Below are 20,257 nucleotides of genomic sequence, written 5' to 3' on the forward strand. Positions count from 1 at the left end.
AAAAATAGGCTGGCAAGGGGGGATGATCATACCAGAAGCCTGGACTTTATTTGTTTTGACAGACTCCATTTTTTTATGCACTTCAGTGATGTAACTGTGGTGCATCACTATTAAAAAGTTTATTTTCCAACCAACATTTAGCTGTCTTTGCATCTGTACTCAGTCAGAAATAGTTCTCAGTGATCTCCTCACGTCTGTATCTGCCATCACATGGCGTACACGCCCCAGCTGGCTGTGTCAGTGGCACAGCTTCGTCGTCGTCATAGTCCTCGTAGTCAGACAACTCCACCTCAGTGCCCTTCTTGACCGCAAGGTTGTGTAACATTGCACATACAGCTATGATCTTGCAGCAGGTGATGGGGGTATACTGCCTTGCACCTCCACTCTTGTGCAGGCATCTGAATCTACTTTTCCAGATGCCAAAGGTCCGTTCAACAACATTCCTGGTGCGTATGTGGGCACGGTTATACCTCCTTTGGCTGGGTGTGGAGGGGTTGAGGTAGGGGGTGAGTATGAATGAGCGGAGGGCATATGCACTGTCGCCTGGAAGAGAAAGGGGTCACATTAGACACATGCATACATGTATTACACCTACCTACTATGTGTTATGGGGGTCTGATGATGTGGCTCACCTAGGAGGTATCCTTCTCCAAAATCGCCAGCCATCAGCCGTGCATATATGCCGCTCTGTTGGAATATATAGGAGTCATGGGTACTCCCTGGAAATTTTGCTACCAGGTCTGTGATGGTGCACTTGGCATTGCAGATCACCTGCACGTTGATGGTGTGTGTCGATTTCCGATTGCGGTATATGTATTCGGTGTCCGCTGGTGGGCAAATCGGAATATGCGTGCCATCTATGCAACCGATGACTTGGGGAAAGTGTGCCATCTGGTAGAAGTCCGCTTTGGTTTGTAGCAGTTCTGCGTGGGTTGCAGGGAATGAGATGTATTGGTCCATCCTGTCTATCATGGCGTCAAGGAATATGTGGAAGAACCTTGACAGGCTGCTCTGGCTCACCCCTCCTGCTGCTGCTGCTCCACTTTGATAGCTGCCAGACGCTACCAGGTGTAGGCTGCATAGCACCTGGACGTGCGCAGGGATGGCGTGTGCCCTTGGGGTGTGGTGGTCCAAGTATGGCTTAAGGTCCCTGATGAGCTCAAGTATGGTGTCAGAGTCCAGCCTGTATCTCTGTAGGATCTCAGCCTCAGTGAGCATGAACAGGGTTATCCTCTGTCTGTAGACCTGTTCATTTCTTAGCCATTCCCTCAGTCCTTCCTGCTGTAGCCGTAGCCGCCTCGCAATGACATAGAAAGCTGCCATCCTGCAAGTTGCAATGCATTTTGGGACTGTTTATATGGGTTGGAGTTGGTTACCACCTGATTGCAATCCATGGTAAATACCGAGTGAATTCTACCGATTTTGAGCCGATTTCGGTGTTTCTGTGCCTCCCTACATCTCCCCAACTGTCGGAATCGGGGAATTTCCCGATCGGAGATTTATACGAATCGGCATGTTTTCCGAATCGGATCATGTCCGAATCGGTATTTTTTCCGATTCGGTAGTGGGACCGAATCGGTGATTTTCCGAATCGGTGTCGCTAACGAATCGGTAGTGGGACCGATTCGGTGATTTTCCGATTCGGTGTCGCTAACGAATCGGTAGTGGGACCGAATCGGTGATTTTCCGATTCGGTGTCGCTAACGATTCGGTAGTGGGACCGAATCGGTGATTTTCCGATTCGGTGTCACTAACGATTCGGTACATGGACCGATTCGGTCTTTGTAACCGAATCGGTGTTTTTCCGATTCGTTACATATCCGATTTTCGGTATGTACGTATCGGATTCTTTCACATTCGGTACACATTCCGAATCGGTTTTCTATCCGATTCGTTCTGTTTTTGGTCCCCTACATCTCGATGGCTGTTTACCGATCGGTAAGGGCCAAAAATCGGTATTTTCGGCCGATACCGATCGGTAAAGCCCTACCTACATCGGGCCCTTAGATACTGGGACAGGGCCTCCTTCTCTCTCAAATCTAACTGACCATTTGTAATTAGGAAAAAATAGACTGGCTAGCTGCACTCTAGAGATGGGCTTAACCTTATGATGTAACAACATGCTATAGACTATGCTACATTGGGTGGAATGTTTTAACAACATTGCAATCGTGATGAGATCATTTATGTTTTGAAAAGGGTTTTTTTATAGCTGAATATACCAATTGAAAAAATCTTCCTCACTGAAGTATTTCCAAAAAACTAAAACAAAATAAGTTGGAAATGTTACATCTAGTATTACTCATTTTGACCTTTATTCGTTTTATGGGTGTAGAAGTGAAGACAGTCATTTATATTTCATTAAATTACATTTTTGTACATGCCCGAGGTTATAGAATTTTAATTGAAATAAACGAGTTTCAACTGCACTGTTCCTATCCTAAAATGAGGAACCAACATAACAAGAAGATCACTCTCATATCTGTTGCAAGTGACTTTCTATGAACCAGACTGCATGGAGACATTGTCAGTTTGTTATTTTTATTCTCACTCGGGGGGTCAGTGACTGAGGCAGATTGTACTTTGGGTAATTCCGTGCAGGTGATATCCCTGTCAATGCACCAGGACTTTAGTTGTGGCAGCACGTGCCAGCAAGGAATCTTACAAAGGAAGGACCACCAGCACCTCATCCGCCACACACAGTGGCTCTCGAAAAACAATAAACAATGACGCCATAAAGACAGAGATGACATGGAAGTGAATCATTTGGAGCAATACAGTAGGAGGGTTTATACAATATTGACTAGGTCAACAATGCAAAAAAAAAATAAACGATCAGGAGCAGGGGCTCCTTGTCACTGCCATCCATGGCCTACGTAAGTCCACGTGGAGTAGGTTAGCCTCCATACATAGAAAGAAAACAACAAATAGACCATAAATGCGATGGACACTGGACAGGTTTTTGTACTACTAGTACGGAACAGACCTAGAACTATTAGCAGAGGGCTTCAAGGTTCTATCCAGAAGCGGTCATATGCATATTGTTTCTGTGCACAGAGGATTAGCTCCTGGCTGAACATCTGGCAACAAAAATAATGAATTTCATGTCTCTCTAGGGCACATCTCCAGAAATATTTATTTCAGCCATTACAGCCACCGCAACAATATCACTTCATCTGTCCTTTTGAACATGCAGGAGTTTAGGCTAGGCTCATGCCCTCAGCTTAGACATCCAACAATTCTCTGAGGGTAGAATAAGGCCAATTCCTCAGTGTGCCATCAGCGGCTCAATGGAGAACAAGACATAAATGTGTGTCAGCAGTTTACTGATGACACCAGAGGCCAAGACTCTAGGTGATGCACACAAGGGCCTTATATCCTATCAAGCTAGAGGTATAGCTGCAATTTCTAAATTAATTATATATTTTCTAGTTGTGTAAAAGATGAACCACCCCCATAGTTGTTCGTGACATTAGAAAAGATCTTCTATAGGTTGTTATGCTTACACTAGCCTACGGCAGCTCTGCTTCATCCTTGTTGGACAATCGTCAATTTAAGGAGTGGCATTAAGGTCTTATCTCAATGTTATTTGAAACTTCTCTAGATGTTTGACTGCAGTCGATCTTCTTCTCCTTGTGCCAACGCTCTGCTGCAAGTCCAATGGGATTGATCTTAATCTCAGCTGGGGTGGGATTCAGTTGTTAAGTACCCCTGCTGCATGCGTTACAATTATTTGCTTTGCTATATGTGACCTCTAACCGTTTCTAATATATGGGTACTACCTTTGTTAAATTTAACTATGCTTAATCTTGGGATGTCAATAACCATGCTCTATTGTATAGGATTTAGTCTCTGGCCTCTTTTCAGACATGGGCTCAGCCTTTAATTATTCGTACCTATGATTTCCTAATTTGCACTCAAGCTCAGACTTATGGTAATACGATTTAGCTTTTCCGTTTTTTCACTATATTTTACTATTCAAAATTCTACTGTGTAAGAAACCTTATTTAGGTTATCTTAACTGCAAACTTTTTTTGGGTTATAGTTTGAGGCCTTTTAGATCCTCATTCTTAATGAAATATAGGATTTTTTTTATATCTTCTGCCCTGTGCTCTTCCCTTCTCTCAACTTGACATGTATTCACTCCGTTTCCAGATTTCTTATTCGGTGCATCGTTAAAGAGATATTTTGTTTTATGAGCTGGGTGAAAATCTACTTTACCTTGATTTAGGCTTCCACTGGCTGCCCAGGTTAGATTCTAAGTTCTTACCTCTAGTACACCGCAAAAAAACTATGTATACTTGTACTTATGTACAACATTACTTAGCCGTACGCCATAATAATTGCTGGTGGTAAGGAAGTAACTTGGAATCCTCTCATATTGTGACCAAGTAGAGTCTACAGATGGCTTCCAAATATTCCTTCAACTCATTGATTGCCTAAAGGTAACTTCATCACAGACAATGTACTCATGAATCTGGACAATGGCAGTCTGTTTCTGAACTTGCGAATGGCTTCTAGATTATGTAGTTCTCATGTAAACAAGATATTTATATGTAGAATTTGCACTGTGATAGGCAGCAGCATCAACCGTTTTAATACTGTGCCTTGATTGTGTCAAATATTAATTAACGGTCTGTAGAAAGTGATTTTAAACAAATATAAGAAAATATGTTCCCTTTATAGTCGTTCAAGATTGCGAAAATATCCTTTAATGCCACATTTATGTATGGCTCTGTGAATGTGTTGATATTTCAAATTTAGCCTTTAACCCGTTGGCTGCTTCCGCTTTTTTGCGGCAGTACGGCCGTTTAAAAAAACGGGCGCGGTCGCGTTGGCCATTGGCCGACGGCAGCACCGGCGAGGTAGTGCTGCCGACAGCAGCAGCCAACGGGTTAAAATAAGAGAACGACAGGAAAGAAAAACTGAAGGTTTGCTGCTATGCATGTGGTATACATTTTTGGGACTGATTCCTATATTTGTAATCATGTGCAGTGCATAATGGATATGCAATATTCTGTTTAGCCTTAGTGATGCATATGTTTAACTGCATGTGAGGGACTGTATATCGTTTCATGATTTGGCCATGGTACTGCTATTAAATCAACTTAAGGCTATCGGATAACTCAATGTCATCCGGGTACTATGTATCCAAGTTTTCCAATTTACAAATCTTTTCACCTACGGCTTTAATCCCAGAGGTTCAATTGAGACGACTCAAGATTGTAACTCCCGTAATAATTTTGGCTGTTGAATGAAGTGCCCGACAAAGGCCTCCCTGATGCCATGAAGTTTTCTGGTAACCTTAAACAAACCTATAATTATCAAAAACACATTGTCGGGGAACATTTAATTGAATTACCTGTAGTCATCATGTCAAGAGCAGCAGGTACCCCAATCAGTCGAGGAAGGCGTTGAGTTCCACCTGCTCCTGGAAGTAGTCCAAGGAGCACTTCTGTGAGACCAACTCGAGCCTAAAGCAGGCAATAAAGAACATGTCACATAAAAGCATCTTCTAGGCTACCTACAGTCCATTCACTCAAGGCATGATTTTAGCTACTAATATTACATTAGCTAGACAGGGATTTATAATGTGTATCCAGTTTGGATGACCCATTTTGGATCATCCATTGGTGCTGTACTAACATTTAAGAAGGCACAATCCAACTTTTGTAAGTGGGCATCATATTTAAGTATAACAAAAGATTTGCATGTACAAACATCCACTGTAGCTTGCTGTTGAAAGGAAACACATCTAAGCGCTTGTCTTACTAAGGTTAGACTATGGCTGTGCAACTCTCTGTGGCCTTCCCAAATATGCCTTGGCTCCACTTAGGGCCTCTTTGAACTCCGCAGCAAGACTGACTACAGGCTCCAAAAGAAATGAGCACATATCCCCAGTCCTTAAATCTCTCAATTGGCTACCCTTTGAAGCTAAAGATTGCAATCCTGGCGCACAAAGCCCTTCACTACAATACTCCCACGTATCTGGGGCAAAAACTTGAACTATCTTGTGGGGAGTGGGCAACAAGAAGCGCCTCTACTCTCCTCCTGAAACCGATCATCCTGAGCAAAAAGAGAACTTGTCACCAAGCCTTCTCTGGTGCTGCCCCTAAAATATGGAACTTTCTTCCTCCGGATGTACGCAGACTCTCCTCGACAACGGCTTTCAAACTGGAAGCGAAAAGACTCCTAATGAGCAAATTCATACCATAAGGGGTGGAGATACTCCTAAGGCGGTTGTTCTTGGTTTCTATCTCCATGGCACAACTAACAGTCACGGATCGTCTCTTCTGCATAATATTATACTCTTTACCTGTACCACTGTTTACTGTTTATTGTATTTTCACAATTGCTGTGTACATTTCATTTTTGTCCTCTCTTCCAACCTATTGTAAAGCACTCTGATATCCTTCGGGATCTTGTTCGCGCTATATAAACTTTATATATAAAATAAATAAATAATAATCCACAAGATACCACACAGCCATCATTCAGCCTAAGGCAGGCTTAAAGGCAAAAGTAGATGCTAAGAGTATGCACATTCTCCAAGCATAATACTACAAGCAGAATAATTTTTAATGCCATTGTGCTACAACCCAGGGAGCAGAGGAGTTAAGCACATGATAAGGAGTGGATTTAGCCCTTGGTCTCCCATTCCGATCCCTCTGGCCCTCTGTCTCTTGGTGCAAAACTGGTCACTAACCTTGATTGCATACGTGCATCGGAGGTAACTCCGTTCCCTGGCACTTGGTGTTGCTGTGTGTTACAGAAGAAAAAGGCAGGGTGTTTGGTGTTCGGTGGTGGCAGCAGCAGCAGGGTAAGGGAGCAAGTAATTTTTATAGTTTTATAAGTTCTTTTTCTCTATTTACGTGGTATAAAATGATGTTGTCATTAGTGCATTTGGTTGGAACAGATATTTTTTTGATGGTGGGAACATTCAATGGAAGAAAAGATGGAGGAAACCTTTGCGAAATGAACAGAAGAACTTATTCATACTGCTGGAGGTGTGAAAGTGATGGAGGTAGCTGATATATGGGATATTTTAGTGAATTTGAAAAAGGTGGGGGTAGTGCTTGTATTCTCCAAGCTAGGAGTGGGAATTATACAGCACGAAGAGTACTTGTTCAACTGTAGACTATTTGGGGACGCTCCAGTTTGATATAAATAGTCATATTAAGTATCTTAAGTAATATTTACATTCTGATTTTAATAAGAGTACAATTGATTTTCTATTTAGAGTTTAGAGGTCTAAATGAGATATAACTCAATGCCTATAAAAAAGAAAAGACAAGGGAAGCAGCCCAAATGAGTCTCCACTAGAGAAACAATACTAGGGAAAGAAAGAGCGAGTAGAGAGATATGTGATTTGAAGGGAAGTAGTGGAGGGGATGATTCACATTGTGTCTAACCCTGGACTGAGTATGTGAAGTGGTGCTCCGCGTAGTTCCACTGAATTTTAAAAAAAACTGTGTAACTACGCTCTGCTCCAGGACCACAAAAAGATCCAAAAATGTTTTTTAAAACCCACTTAACTTCTCCTCGGCCCGCCCTCCTCCTCGCCGCGGTGTCTCCTTCTTTCGTCGTCCTCCTCCTCAAGTCCCTGTCGTATTACGTCTTGCATGAACTGCACATGTGCACTTCACGCAAGATGTAATATGTACAGGGACAGAGGAGGAAGAGGACGGAAAGAAGGAGACACCGCGGCGAGGTGGAGGCGGGCAAAAGAGAAGGTAAGTGGCTCCAAATGTTTTTTTAAAAGGGGGCTGGCTTTGTACTCTACTCCACCACAGAGTCAGAGTTTTGCGGCAACTACGCGTTCTCAGTGGAGCACGGAGTTGGTAAAACACCGCAAACTCCACTGTCGGAGCGGAGTACTCGGCCCAACAATGAAAAGAATAGAGAGTAAAAAAGAGGGAGAAAAAGCACCCCGGGTTCAGAATTTGTCTCGGACCCTGGAAGGAAGTGAAGGGCCAAGAATAATCCTGTCAGTAATTGAGTTAGCAGCCTCATAAAACAAAATTTGGTGAGACATTTTAAGAGATGAAAAGATGGAGAGAGAACCAAAGCAGATGATCCAAGGGCAGATAAGATTACACTTGAGGAAGAATCGGTTCTGCTACATTACGAGCAACACCTCAGTGAGTCCTCGTATATGGAGGTTGCCCTATTAGCCCTGGCTCTCTCCTTCCCCCAAGTTTTGGTTATCTCTGGGGTCCTTAAATAAAAGGGAGATGAGAGAGGAAGATTCCAAGCGAATTAGTGGCAGTATTGAACGGGCCCATACTTCGATGTATGGCCATTTTTGGTACAACAGGAGGGTGGAAATGGTCCCTGGATAGGAGATAACAGGAGGCCAAGGATCAATTCTCAAGAAAGGTTAAGTAGCAAATCTTTGAATAATATGCCAGAAACCCCCGCATGCTACGAATGAAGAATACTCTTCATGCGATATTAGAATCAGGGCTTTTAAATAATGAGGCAATGAAAAATCAAACTATTGTTTTAAAAACAATAGCTGATTAAATAATAACTATAAACAAATGTATGCCAACCATGGTAAGGCCAGTAGAGGACTTTGCTGAAACCCAAGCTATCTCCCAAAGGGAGCCAACCACTGTTTTTGTGTCGCACCAACCAATGTTAGTGAAGAGGCGAAGTGATAATCTCTTTTTTAGGAAACATTGGTTTAACAGACTATGAAATAAAAACAGGGGACGAAAAAAGAAGTTGGAAGGCTCCCAAATTAAAGAGGTGAAACCCCTCATCCATGCACAGAAATCCTCAACTATTGAGGTTAGGGCTCAACATGGGCAAGGGTGACATAAAAAGAAGTAAATAGCATATTAAGAGAAAGTTGATGGGTATGCAATCTCTGAAAAATGATAACGATGTTCTGGATGAAGAGTTATAGAGATAGATAAAGTACACGGAAGGGACGAAGTTAGAAAAGTGGGAATTAATCTCAAAGGGGCACAGGGAATAAGGAAAAACAAAAACAGTCAGTGAAATACAATCTGCATACAAGTCAGAACCCATACCCCAAACAGGGGGAAGAAGACTTTGCATTGTAAATGGATTTATCAAAAAAAGGGGGGAAATGGGCTAAGTTTAAACCTCTAACGGAGTAGCTTGATTGGAATATTTAAGAAGTGTAAAAATATTGAGACAATTTCCTCATAAAATATAAGGAGTTGGATTTGTGTAAAGAAAAGATAGGAAGGAAATTTGCTAGGTTGGTATGTTGGTCCAAATTATTAAAAGACCTAGGGGCCTATTAGGATGGCGGCCGGACTTCCGTCCGCCCGCCACACTAGCGGTGCTGGGACCGTCCGCCAGTGGTGCGGTGGTTCCGCACCGGCGATTAAGATGCCACCGCCACCTTGGTGGTAGCATCCTCCATTCCCAGCTCACAGCACCACCCGCCACAATGCTGGGAATGCACTGTGTGCATTGTCATGCACAAGGTGGCAGGCACCGCGAGGTGCCTGCCACCATGTCCATGACAATGCAGGAGGGCACCGTGGGTACCCCCATGTGCACCCCCCAATACCCTGGGGGCCAGCAACGGGCACACATAAGCGAATTCCGCATGCCTTTCCGTGGCAGCAACGCCGCCACGGAAAGGCATGTTCCCGCTCCCATGCTAATATGGATGGCGGTGTCCAGCAGACACCGCCACCATATGAAACCTTTTCCACCCGGTCGACTTGTCGACCGGGCGAAAAAGTGGCGGACGGTATTTCAGGCGGGCGTGGTACCCCCGCCATACTAATATGGTGGGGGGAAATGGGTAGCAGGCGGGGAAGGATGTAGGGCGGTTTGCCACCGCCATGCGGGCGGTGGCTATCCGCCCTACATCCTAATGGACCCCCTAATATCCAAAGAGGAATTTGATCTAAAGGAGAAGGCAATCCAAATTATCATATATGTACAAATAGGATAGTCTCAGCATTAAGCTTTTCTCAAATGCCATGCAGGGTTATCCTCAGAACAGATAAGAGATGTATGGTAGGCTGACAAGATTTAAGGGAAATTATAGGAGAAAAGGACAAGCATTTGCAATGCAATAGGTCTCGCATTTGCAAGAGTTTAAGCTATTGGCATTGTAACTGACAATGCCTTTTATTTATCTGTTTTGATAATTAACATGTAAAGAAAAGGCACTGTCATTTACAATGCCAATAGCTCAAACTATTGTAAATGCGAGACCTTTTTCATTTCAAAGAAGCGGCCGCCATTGTCCCTTGCTGCTTGGAAAGTGAAAGTGCGCATGGCACGCTGAATGTTGCAGGTAAGCATGTCGTGCATGCATTAGGAGAAACTCATAAAAAAAATAATGCTTCTAGACTAAATAAGACGTACCATGTAACAACCAAAGTAAAAAGGGCCAGTCCTCATGGGAGGTTACAATTGAAGTCAAGGCGTCACTAAGGAGGGACTAACAAGCCAATTAACGATTCAGAAGCCAACATTTACAAAGGAGAATGACACAAGCCAATGAAAATTGTGGGGGGAGAGTAGATGGAGCTTCATGTCCATACTCTAATACAGCTTGCCTCACAGAGCATCTTCTGCCCAGGCTCAAACTAAAAAGGCCACAAGCCAGAAAGGGAAGTCCGAGATACAGTGCAGTCAGAAACAGAGCACCCAGAAAAATATTGCACCCAGAGACATGGGGTGCCCAGAGACGGAGGGCGCCCAGAGACAGAGGGAACATGAAGACAGAGGGCGCCCAGAGACAGAGGGCGCCCAGAGACAGAGGGCGCCCAGAGAGACGGAGGGCGCCCAGAGAGAGACGGAGGGCGCCCAGAGAGAGATGGAGGGTGCCCAGAGAGAGACGGAGGGCACCCAGAGAGAGACGGAGGGCGCCCAGAGAGAGACGGAGGGCGCCCAGAGAGAGACGGAGGGCGCCCAGAGAGAGACGAAGGGCGCCCAGAGAGACGGAGGGCGCCCAGAGACAGAGGGCGCCCAGAGACAGAGGGCACCCAGAGACAGAGGGAACATGTAGACAGAGGGCGCCTAGAGACAGAGGGTGGCCAGAGAGACAGAGGGTGGCCAGAGAGACAGAGGGCACCCAGAGAGACGGAGAGCGCCCAGAGACAGAGGGGAGACAGAGGGCCCCCAGAGACAGAGCTCCTAGAGACAGAGGGCACCTAGAGACAGAGGGCACCTAGAGACAGAGGGCACCTAGAGACAGAAGGCCTCCAGAGGCAAAAGACACATCTGAAACATAGGGCACAAAGAGACAGAGAGCTCCCAGAGACAGAGGGCACCCAGAGACACAAAGCAGCATGAGAAAGCTCCATGAGAACTGGTGGCTCATGGCCGTGCCAGTGAACTAAATTCCCCTACTTCTTCTTTTCAGGGCCACTTAATGGCTGACCACTTGCCCGCAGGTTGGCAGAAGTCACAAGTATCAAGGTTTGTCTTGGCAGAGAGCAGGCAGCACCCGCCTACCCCCGTAAGGATTCCAGCACGACCGCCTATCCTGACTGTACAGCGATTACCTGCTCTTCCTGCCAATATTAAATAAATGTCTGTCTATCCATACCTGAAGCCTGCTGCCAAGGACATGCCCAGCATCAGGCACCTGAGCTCAGCTGACCTGGCAGGGCCGCCAGGCACGCACACTGCTACTTCTTATATCTTAATAATAATATACTAGGTGTTGGAAGCTGCCAGAGCTGCCTTCAGGTCTTGGCTCACACCTGGGTTGCCCTGGGATCTCCTGGCTAAGCCTGCCACCGCCCCCGTCACAGCGACGATAGCCTGCCCGGAGCCTTCTATCCCTAATCCACTGTAGAAGTTCACACCACTCATTGAATCATCTGTACCTTTAAAATGTTTCCAATTCACCCCTTTGCGATGGTGTCCAGTATGGAGCTTTGCTAGGTTGCTTCTTTTCTAGTAAGGCTGGCTCTGGCCTCCTGGAGGCTGCACCTTTTCTCCTGAACACCTCAAACCCTCAAGACATTAGCAACAAGGCCCTCTGATATCTGGGCCTAGCTTCCATTCAGTCCCAGGCTTTCCCTTGGCTGCTCCAGAGCTAGTTTTATGGCAAAACCCCGTATTTAAGAAAAATGTGTTATTGCAACAAGCAGTATTAGGCCTATATTATTTGCATTGACATAAATATGCAGCAAGCTGCAGAGCCCAGGGTTTAAAATTCTTCCTCTTGGCCCTATCACTCACTCTAGCAAACATTAAGCCTGGGCAGAGTTTGAGGAGTTCTGCCAAGTGGAACTTCGCCAAGTGCACAAAACAACTCGCCGCACTACGCGGAGCTCCGCAAGCAGAGGAGTGCGTTGGATAAATGCTGTTCGCAGTGATTTCCAGTGCCAGGTGCTTGTCTGCACTGTGCAATCCTCACTAACGGCACCATGCACAGCGCAAGTGGGCGCTGCTTCCTTTTTGCCGCTAAAGTAGATTTTTACTTGAGCGGCAGATTTCTCAATGCAAGCAATTTCTCAACACGAGCGGTCGCAAGCATACGCAACCACTCGCAATGAGAAATCTGGCCGCCTGCATTGAGAAATCTTGCCGGGAGGTTGATTTTTTTTTCCACACTCGCGCTCGACAATTTGATGTTGACGATCACAAGCGAGGAAAAATCTTGCCGAGAGGTGGATTTTACTCGCTCGCCAACTTGAAGGTGACGAACGCGAGCGAGATAAAAAACCCTGCTCCTTTTTTTGGAACTCTTTGAGCTCCGTGTAATGCGTAGAGCAGTAATCTCTGCGAGCAGAGCAGAGTTCACCCCCCAAACTTAGCAAACATGCAGTGCTATGTATGTAGTGTCAGTTGTTTGTGTGAATACCGTTAGCAAAAATATTGTCTGATAAAAATATTGTGTTCTAGAAATTGTTTAAACATCTCCCTACTGAGTGTAGATTTCCTTTATTATTAGGATATTCTGGTACCATACAGCAATGTTCGCCTGCAAAATTCATGGAAAAAATACCCTCCTGCTACATTCAGGCTTCATGCCAGGGACTTGCATCCCCTCAGTTCTTTAGAAGACCTGCTGCGTCCAAGTTTGGTTTAAGTGAGGATGATCTCCAGGTCTTGTGCTCTTTGGACTTCTTGCTACATCCAAGCTTTATTCAACAGAGGAGAACCTCTGACTGACAAGCTCCTTGGCATTCTGATGGACCCAGATTTTAACGGAGGAAGGATGATGTTCATCCCACAAGCTCTTTAGGCATCCTCCAACATCCAAGCTTTATTCAACAGAGGATATCATGTAACTCATCAGGTCTTTGACATTTGGATACACCCAAGTTTTAATGGAGGGAGGATGGTGTTCATCCAACGAGCTCTTTGGGCGTCCTCCAACATCCAATCTCAATTCAGGGGAGAATAACCTGAGTCTCATCAGTTTGTTGGAGCTCCTGTTTCATTCAAGTTTCCTTGCACTTCTTCCTAGATTCATACAGGTTGTGATCAACCAATTATTAACTCAAGGTTTCTTGAATTCCAACAATATCACACTTTATGAACTTTGTCAAACATGTCCCCTTGTTTTCAAGACCTCGAAAGTGAGCCTTGAAGACCTCCAAACCTCTCTCCGCAGTCTGAATCCGGCACCGTGAGTCAACAGTGTCACCCCAGGCACCGGACCAGACTGATCGGCACTGGAGAGGCTACAGTCACCTCCGGCACCAGACCAGACAGAGGGACACTGGAGAGGCTACAAGGGACTGACAAAGCATTAGTATTTTAACCCTAGACTGGCTGGAAAAGTTGGGACTTCAGACCGTTTTATGGAATCTTTTTTAACTTTAAGTTTGCAGGTAAGTTGTTGTGGGAGGAGAGATCTGATTCCATCTTAAAGTTTTTCTACAATTGTTCATGGCCAACAGCCCTATATGGAAATGCTGGTTTTACTAACTCCCCAAGTGACCTGGTGGGCTCACAATGTAGGGCAAGCATCCTTCAAACACATGCAGAACAGGCTCATCACTGACAGCGGAAGTGCTCTGTTTTTATTTCGTCTTCTCTCTTTTTTCTCTTTCCCTTCCATTTTCTCTCACTGCCCCTCTGTTTCTCACACACACCCACCCAGATACAGCTTGGTGCAAGCTTCTCTCATACAAACACACGCACAGCACAAGCTTCTCTCATACACATACACAGAACGGATACCACACTGACATGAAAAGTACAAGTTTCCCTCATATCCACTCAAAATTGATTCATACATGGCAGCAATAGTGGAGGTTCCCTTCAAACACACACACGTGCTTAACAACTACATCACTAGCAACAAAAATGCTAATTTCATACCCACATACTTAGCGGCTGAACAAACTTTCGTCACACAGATGCAGTACAACAAAGTCTGCAGCAGGGAAAGTGGGTTCAGCTTCCCTGCACCACTGTGCTTCCGAGGTCTCCCCTCAGAGGACGAGAACGAGGCTCAGCAACCATATTCAATTGATTCTTGACATCTACTAACAAAGGTACTAATTAATGGCAGCCCTGATGGAGCTTTTTACGGAAGCTGACAGCTCCCACACTTGGGAAACCACTGAGACCGCTAACACAGAAGGCTCAGAGCAAATTACCAGAAACCGATGACTTCTCAGCAATACTGACCGGGCATTAACGCAGACTTCATCCCACTAATCCTAGAGCTGGAGAAACAGGACAGTACTTTATATTTATAAATATGTTATATGTGGAGAAGTGTGGCTCACTGGTTAGAGCAGGCAGACCCTGAAGCTGAGGTCAGACCCGGGACCAGGGTTCAATTCCCGACGCGGCAGGGTCTTGAGTTCAAATGTCCATGGACTCGATAATTCTCGCTTCGGTGCCTGACCTAATCATGGGTTCATACTCTGCAACTCTGGGCATTAAGCTTGCTTAATCTCCACAACGGCCCCCCGCGGCGGGATGCCTGGCTTTCACCTTGGGGATGCCCTGTAGGGGCTATCTCACAGGGAAAAGCCAGGACGGGTTCCCAAGGCAAGCGTGGAGATACCCCTTCGGGGGTCGATTCAGGCGCTATATAAGAAATATAATAATAATAATAATAATATGGAATCAGGAAGTCTGCAGCCAGGGGTCTGCGAATGTCTTTAGGAAGATGGCAGGGCAGCGGAAGTGACATCATGCACCACGTCACCACTGGTGTCACTGATAACAATAATGGGTTGGCCCTTGTTCTCGCTCATAGGTCTTCAACAGGGTCTTCTTTTCTGCTGAAGGACAACGGGAAGGGTGCAAAAGTAGTGGCTCTAGGAGAACTGGTCATTCCTGTGGTCTGCACCTGCCTTCATGCCCCTTTAGACAAAGGGTAGTGAGGACAGCGCTTGGGCCATGGATGTAGAAGCCTGGGTTGGCAACTTCTATGCCTCACTGACCACTATGTTTCGATCGATCTCCAATCAGAACCCAAAAAATGCTTTACGCTGTGGAATACCATTCCCTATTCCAAGATATCCAAGATCTCACAGGATATACAGTCAAACCATACCCTGAATGTATTGGATCAGGGTCAAGAGTGATTTGCATACTGCTGGGTCCGAAGCGAGGTGGCATGGTGGGCAAAAAATGAAGGACTGGAATGCAACTCCGAGCGACTGCCAGTTGCTGAGATTAATTCAGGCATTCCATCCATTGCATTGTCTTGGATGCCCTGAATGTACTGGATGTAAGGGTCCAGCACAAAGGACGTGGCCAATGGCTTTACCCTTCTCCCTGTACATGAAGTACATGGGGGCGCCACATCCTGTGGGTGCAGATGGGAGTTTACAGGGCCAAGGGCATGGCTCACAGTCATGTTTTCAGCACAGTACCTGTAGGCAGTGCTAGAAATGGAAAAATTGAAGTGCGGGTACTCTGTAGCACAGTACCTGCTTGTTTCTGAGAAGTGCTGGTACTCTCCAATTAAACGTATAGCGATTCTCTTGAGAAGTGCCAGTACTCTCCCCCCCAAAATAAAAAAGTGCCGGTATTCCGTACTGGACAGTACTAGCCCATTTAAAGCACTGCCTGTAGGACATAGCCAGGGACCGGCAGAGGTTACAGATCTTTACCAAACCCAACAAACTCACAGATTATAGGTCCCCCCAAAGATCGAGCACAAACCAACATTTTAGCAAAAATATCAGCAATGACCTGAAAAAAAAGTCAGCTGAAGGTAGTTTCAAGTTTTAAAGGTTATTTTATTTATGTGCAGCTAATAAAAGCCATTGCAAGTTTGTGAATATAACCATTACCAAAAATGTATAAAAACATTTAAAGTGGGAAAGGAAGCGACCAACTTAGGTCTAGTGTCCAGGTAGTTACAAAATATTCAGTTGAATAATAAAATACAAGTTACAAATGCATCTCGCAAGGCAGTGATTAATAAATAAAAAGGTAGTAAACGCTGCTGTGGCATAATTAGGAGTCAATCGAAATGACAGCTTCATCATTATTAAATATAGTTTAGACAGACTTTGGACGATGTGTTACCCCAAACGTCTTCAGTCACTGTAGCAAGATGAGCTGTGGGTAATTTCGTGCATTTGGAAACACGGTCAACCATTTTCCATTATTAGGACAGTTTAAAGTGCTGGTGTTTGGACCCGTGAGGTCGTTCTGTACAGAAACAGTTTTACCCTTGTCTTTCCTAGGTTTCTAGCATACAGCCCTGAGGACACATTTAGGCATAGATGCATCAAGCGATATTGCGATCGCAATCGCTGTGAAACAACGATTGCGATTGCAATTTCCGCTCCCGCAATGCATCAAGTACAAAAGCAGCAAATAGCGAAATCGCAAAACAAAGAATCGCAAAACCATTTGGAAACCCCCATTGCGATTCCTTAACATCGATTGCCCACATATTTAGCGAAATCAATTGCGAATTTGCAATCAAATTGCGAAATTGCTAATAAATCGCTATTCCCATTCATCATAAATCGCAAATTGCGAAAATACCATAAATCGCTAAATACGAGTCTCAATTTAAGGAGAAGAAAAACAGGTGGTAACCATGAAGTCCAATTGGTGAAAAAAAATGGCAAACAGGTGTTGGGTAAATCAAACACACTTAAGGAGACTCAGTAGGAGCATGAGGTAAGTCACAATGCCAGGTCTCTACATCGTGGCAAGGCGGCTGAGGCTCCGGGCTGCGGCCCAGAACCGACGCGGGATCCAGGAGCGCATCTTGCGGCTGCGGATTACACTCCTGGGCCAGACTGAAGAGGAGATCTACTACAAATACAGGCCCAATGGGGCAATGATAAAGAAGCTCACCATAGACCTTGACCCCTGATGCAGCACCCAACACGGAGGACCAATGCCGTGCCCACCCATGTCCAGTCCTGTCCTGTGCTGCCTGCACTTCCTGGCCTCTGGCAGCTTCCAGGGGATAGTCGTATATGCAGGGGGTATATCACAGAGTACACTGTCACGCTGCCTACAGACTTTCCTGGACGCAATGCTGAGCCGGATACACCACTACATCACCTTCCCAACAACCCAACAGGACTTAATGCAAACAAAACTGGACTTCTATCACACCGCCCATTTCCCCCATGTAATTGGCTGCTTCGACTGACCCACATTCACATCTGTCCACCCGCAGAGACCGAATACATGTACCGGAACCGCAAGTCATACCACTCCCTCAACATCCAGATGGTCTGCAATGCGAAGACCATCATCACAGACATTGTGGCACAATACGCGGGGAGCACGCATGATTCGTTCATCTTCCGGCACAGCGGCATACACACCCGCTTGGACAGGGGGTGAATTTTTGCGAGGGACATCTCCTAGGTAAGTACATATGCCCACATACAGTATGTTAAGACCATGTTGCTGCGCATAACAGGCACTGACCCTCTGCTCCTCCCTTCAGGTGACAGCGCCTACGGCCTCCGTGAATACCTCCTCACCCAATACCTCAACCCTGCAACACCACAGGAACGGCGGTACAATGCTGCACATATACACACCAGGAATGTGATAGAGCGGACATTTGGCATGTTAAAGAGTACATTCCGCATCCTCCACAAGACTGGCGGGGCCCTCAAATACCGGCCTGAGGTCTGCTGCCGCATCGTGGCCGTGTGCGCCATACTCCACAATATTTCCATCAAGCAGAGGATACCTGTGGAGGTGTCTGGTAGTGAGTCGGAGGGGGACAACCGTCTACCTGCACATGTGCAACATGCACACGGGGAGAATCCTGCTGAAGGACAGGCACCGCGCCAATATCACACTGAACTATTCGAGTGCACCCATACCCCTCACACAACACTGCACTCATGCATGCCACATGAATGATTGACATGAGGAAGATTTGTGTTCAAAATAAATCTTTTGTTTATTTAACAAGCTCTCGATGTGCTTTAAATCAGCAAACATTTGTGCTACTGTATTGAGACAATTCAGAAAAGGGGGTGGTGATGAACAGAGTGTCTGAATTAAGCAGACCACTCTTACCCAGTCCAAAGATCAGGGCTTGATCCATCCCCGTTATTTAGCTCACTGCACCATCCCAGCTCAGAACCTGGCTATATGCAAATTAGTCTGTCCCTGGCCCAGTGCATCATGGGAACAGGGCAGACCAAACTACCAAGCCAATTCTTCACCAGAAAGGAGACAAGCTTCCGGGGACCGGTTTCTGGCATTTCAGCCATCGTCGGCCCGGCTTGCTTGAATCCTGATGATGCAGTGAGCAAGGGACTCATGTCTGAGTATACCCTGCCACACCTATAGTGGCCAAAAACGATTCAGAAAAGGGGGTGGTGATGAACAGAGTGTCTGAATTAAGCAGACCACTCTTACCCAGTCCAAAGTTCAGGGCTTGATCCATCGCCGTTATTTAGCTCACTGCACCATCCCAGCTCAGAACCTGGCTATATGCAAATTAGTCTGTCCCTGGCCCAGTGCATCATGGGAACAGGGCAGACCAAACTACCAAGCCAATTCTTCACCAGAAAGGAGACAAGCTTCCGGGGACCGGTTTCTGGCAATTCAGCCGTCGTCGGCCCGGCTTGCTTGAATCCTGATGGTGCAGTGAGCAAGGGACTCATGTCTGAGTATACCCTGCCACACCTATAGTGGCCAAAAACGATTCAGAAAAGGGGGTGGTGATGAACAGAGTGTCTGATTTAAGCAGACCACTCTTACCCAGTCCAAAGATCAGGGCTTCATCCATCACCGTTATTTAGCTCACTGCACCATCCCAGCTCAGAACCTGGCTATATGCAAATTAGTCTGTCCCTGGCCCAGTGCATCATGGGAACAGGGCAGACCAAACTACCAAGCCAATTATTCACCAGAAAGGAGACAAGCTTCCGGGGACCGGTTTCTGGCATTTCAGCCGTCGTCGGCCAGGCTTGCTTGAATCCTGATGGTGCAGTGAGCAAGGGACTCATGTCTGAGTATACCCTGCCATACCTATAGTGGCCAAAAACGATTCAGAAAAGGGGGTGGTGATGAACAGAGTGTCTGAATTAAGCAGACCACTCTTACCCAGTCCAAAGATCAGGGCTTGATCCATCACCGTTATTTAGCTCACTGCGCCATCCCAGCTCAGAACCTGGCTATATGCAAATTAGTCTGTCCCTGGCCTAGTGCATCATGGGAACAGGGCAGACCAAACTACCAAGCCAATTCTTCACCAGAAAGGAGACAAGCTTCCGGGGACCGGTTTCTGGCATTTCAGCCGTCGTCGGCCCGGCTTGCTTGAATCCTGATGGTGCAGTGAGCAAGGGACTCATGTCTGAGTATACCCTGCCACACCAATAGTGGCCAAAAACGATTCGGAAAAGGGGGTGGTGATGAACAGAGTGTCTGAATTAAGCAGACCACTCTTACCCAGTCCAAAGATCAGGGCTTGATCCATCACCGTTATTTAGCTCACTGCACCATCCCAGCTCAGAACCTGGCTATATGCAAATTAGTCTGTCCCTGGCCCAGTGCATCATGGGAACAGGGCAGACCAAACTACCAAGCCAATTCTTCACCAGAAAGGAGACAAGCTTCCGGGGACCGGTTTCTGGCATTTCAGCCGTTGTCGGCCCGGCTTGCTTGAATTCTGATGGTGCAGTGAGCAAGGGACTCATGTCCGAGTATACCCTGCCACACCTATAGTGGCCAAAAACGATTCAGAAAAGGGGGTGGTGATGAACAGAGTGTCTGACGACGGCTGAAATGCCAGAAACCGGTCCCTGAAAGCTTGTTTCCTTCCCAGTGTAAGAATTGGCTTGGTAGTTTGGTTTGCCCTGTTCCCATCATGCACTGGGACAGG

General features: G+C 46.0%; 1 protein-coding gene across 1 annotated transcript in view; it reads right to left on the reverse strand.

Moving 5' to 3' along the window:
* The window catches only part of EHHADH (enoyl-CoA hydratase and 3-hydroxyacyl CoA dehydrogenase), a 529,591-nt gene that overhangs the window by 242,267 nt on the left and 267,067 nt on the right, over window positions 1-20,257 (reverse strand). Inside the window, exon 4 of the mRNA XM_086955432.1 lies at window positions 5,363-5,474. Coding sequence (XP_086811558.1) covers window positions 5,363-5,474 — 112 coding nt within the window. The remainder of the gene's footprint in view (window positions 1-5,362; window positions 5,475-20,257) is intronic.

The sequence above is a fragment of the Lissotriton vulgaris genome, chromosome 2_1 (genome assembly GCF_964263255.1).
Source record: "Lissotriton vulgaris chromosome 2_1, aLisVul1.2, whole genome shotgun sequence".
In the NCBI taxonomy this organism is placed as follows: Eukaryota; Metazoa; Chordata; class Amphibia; order Caudata; family Salamandridae; genus Lissotriton; species Lissotriton vulgaris.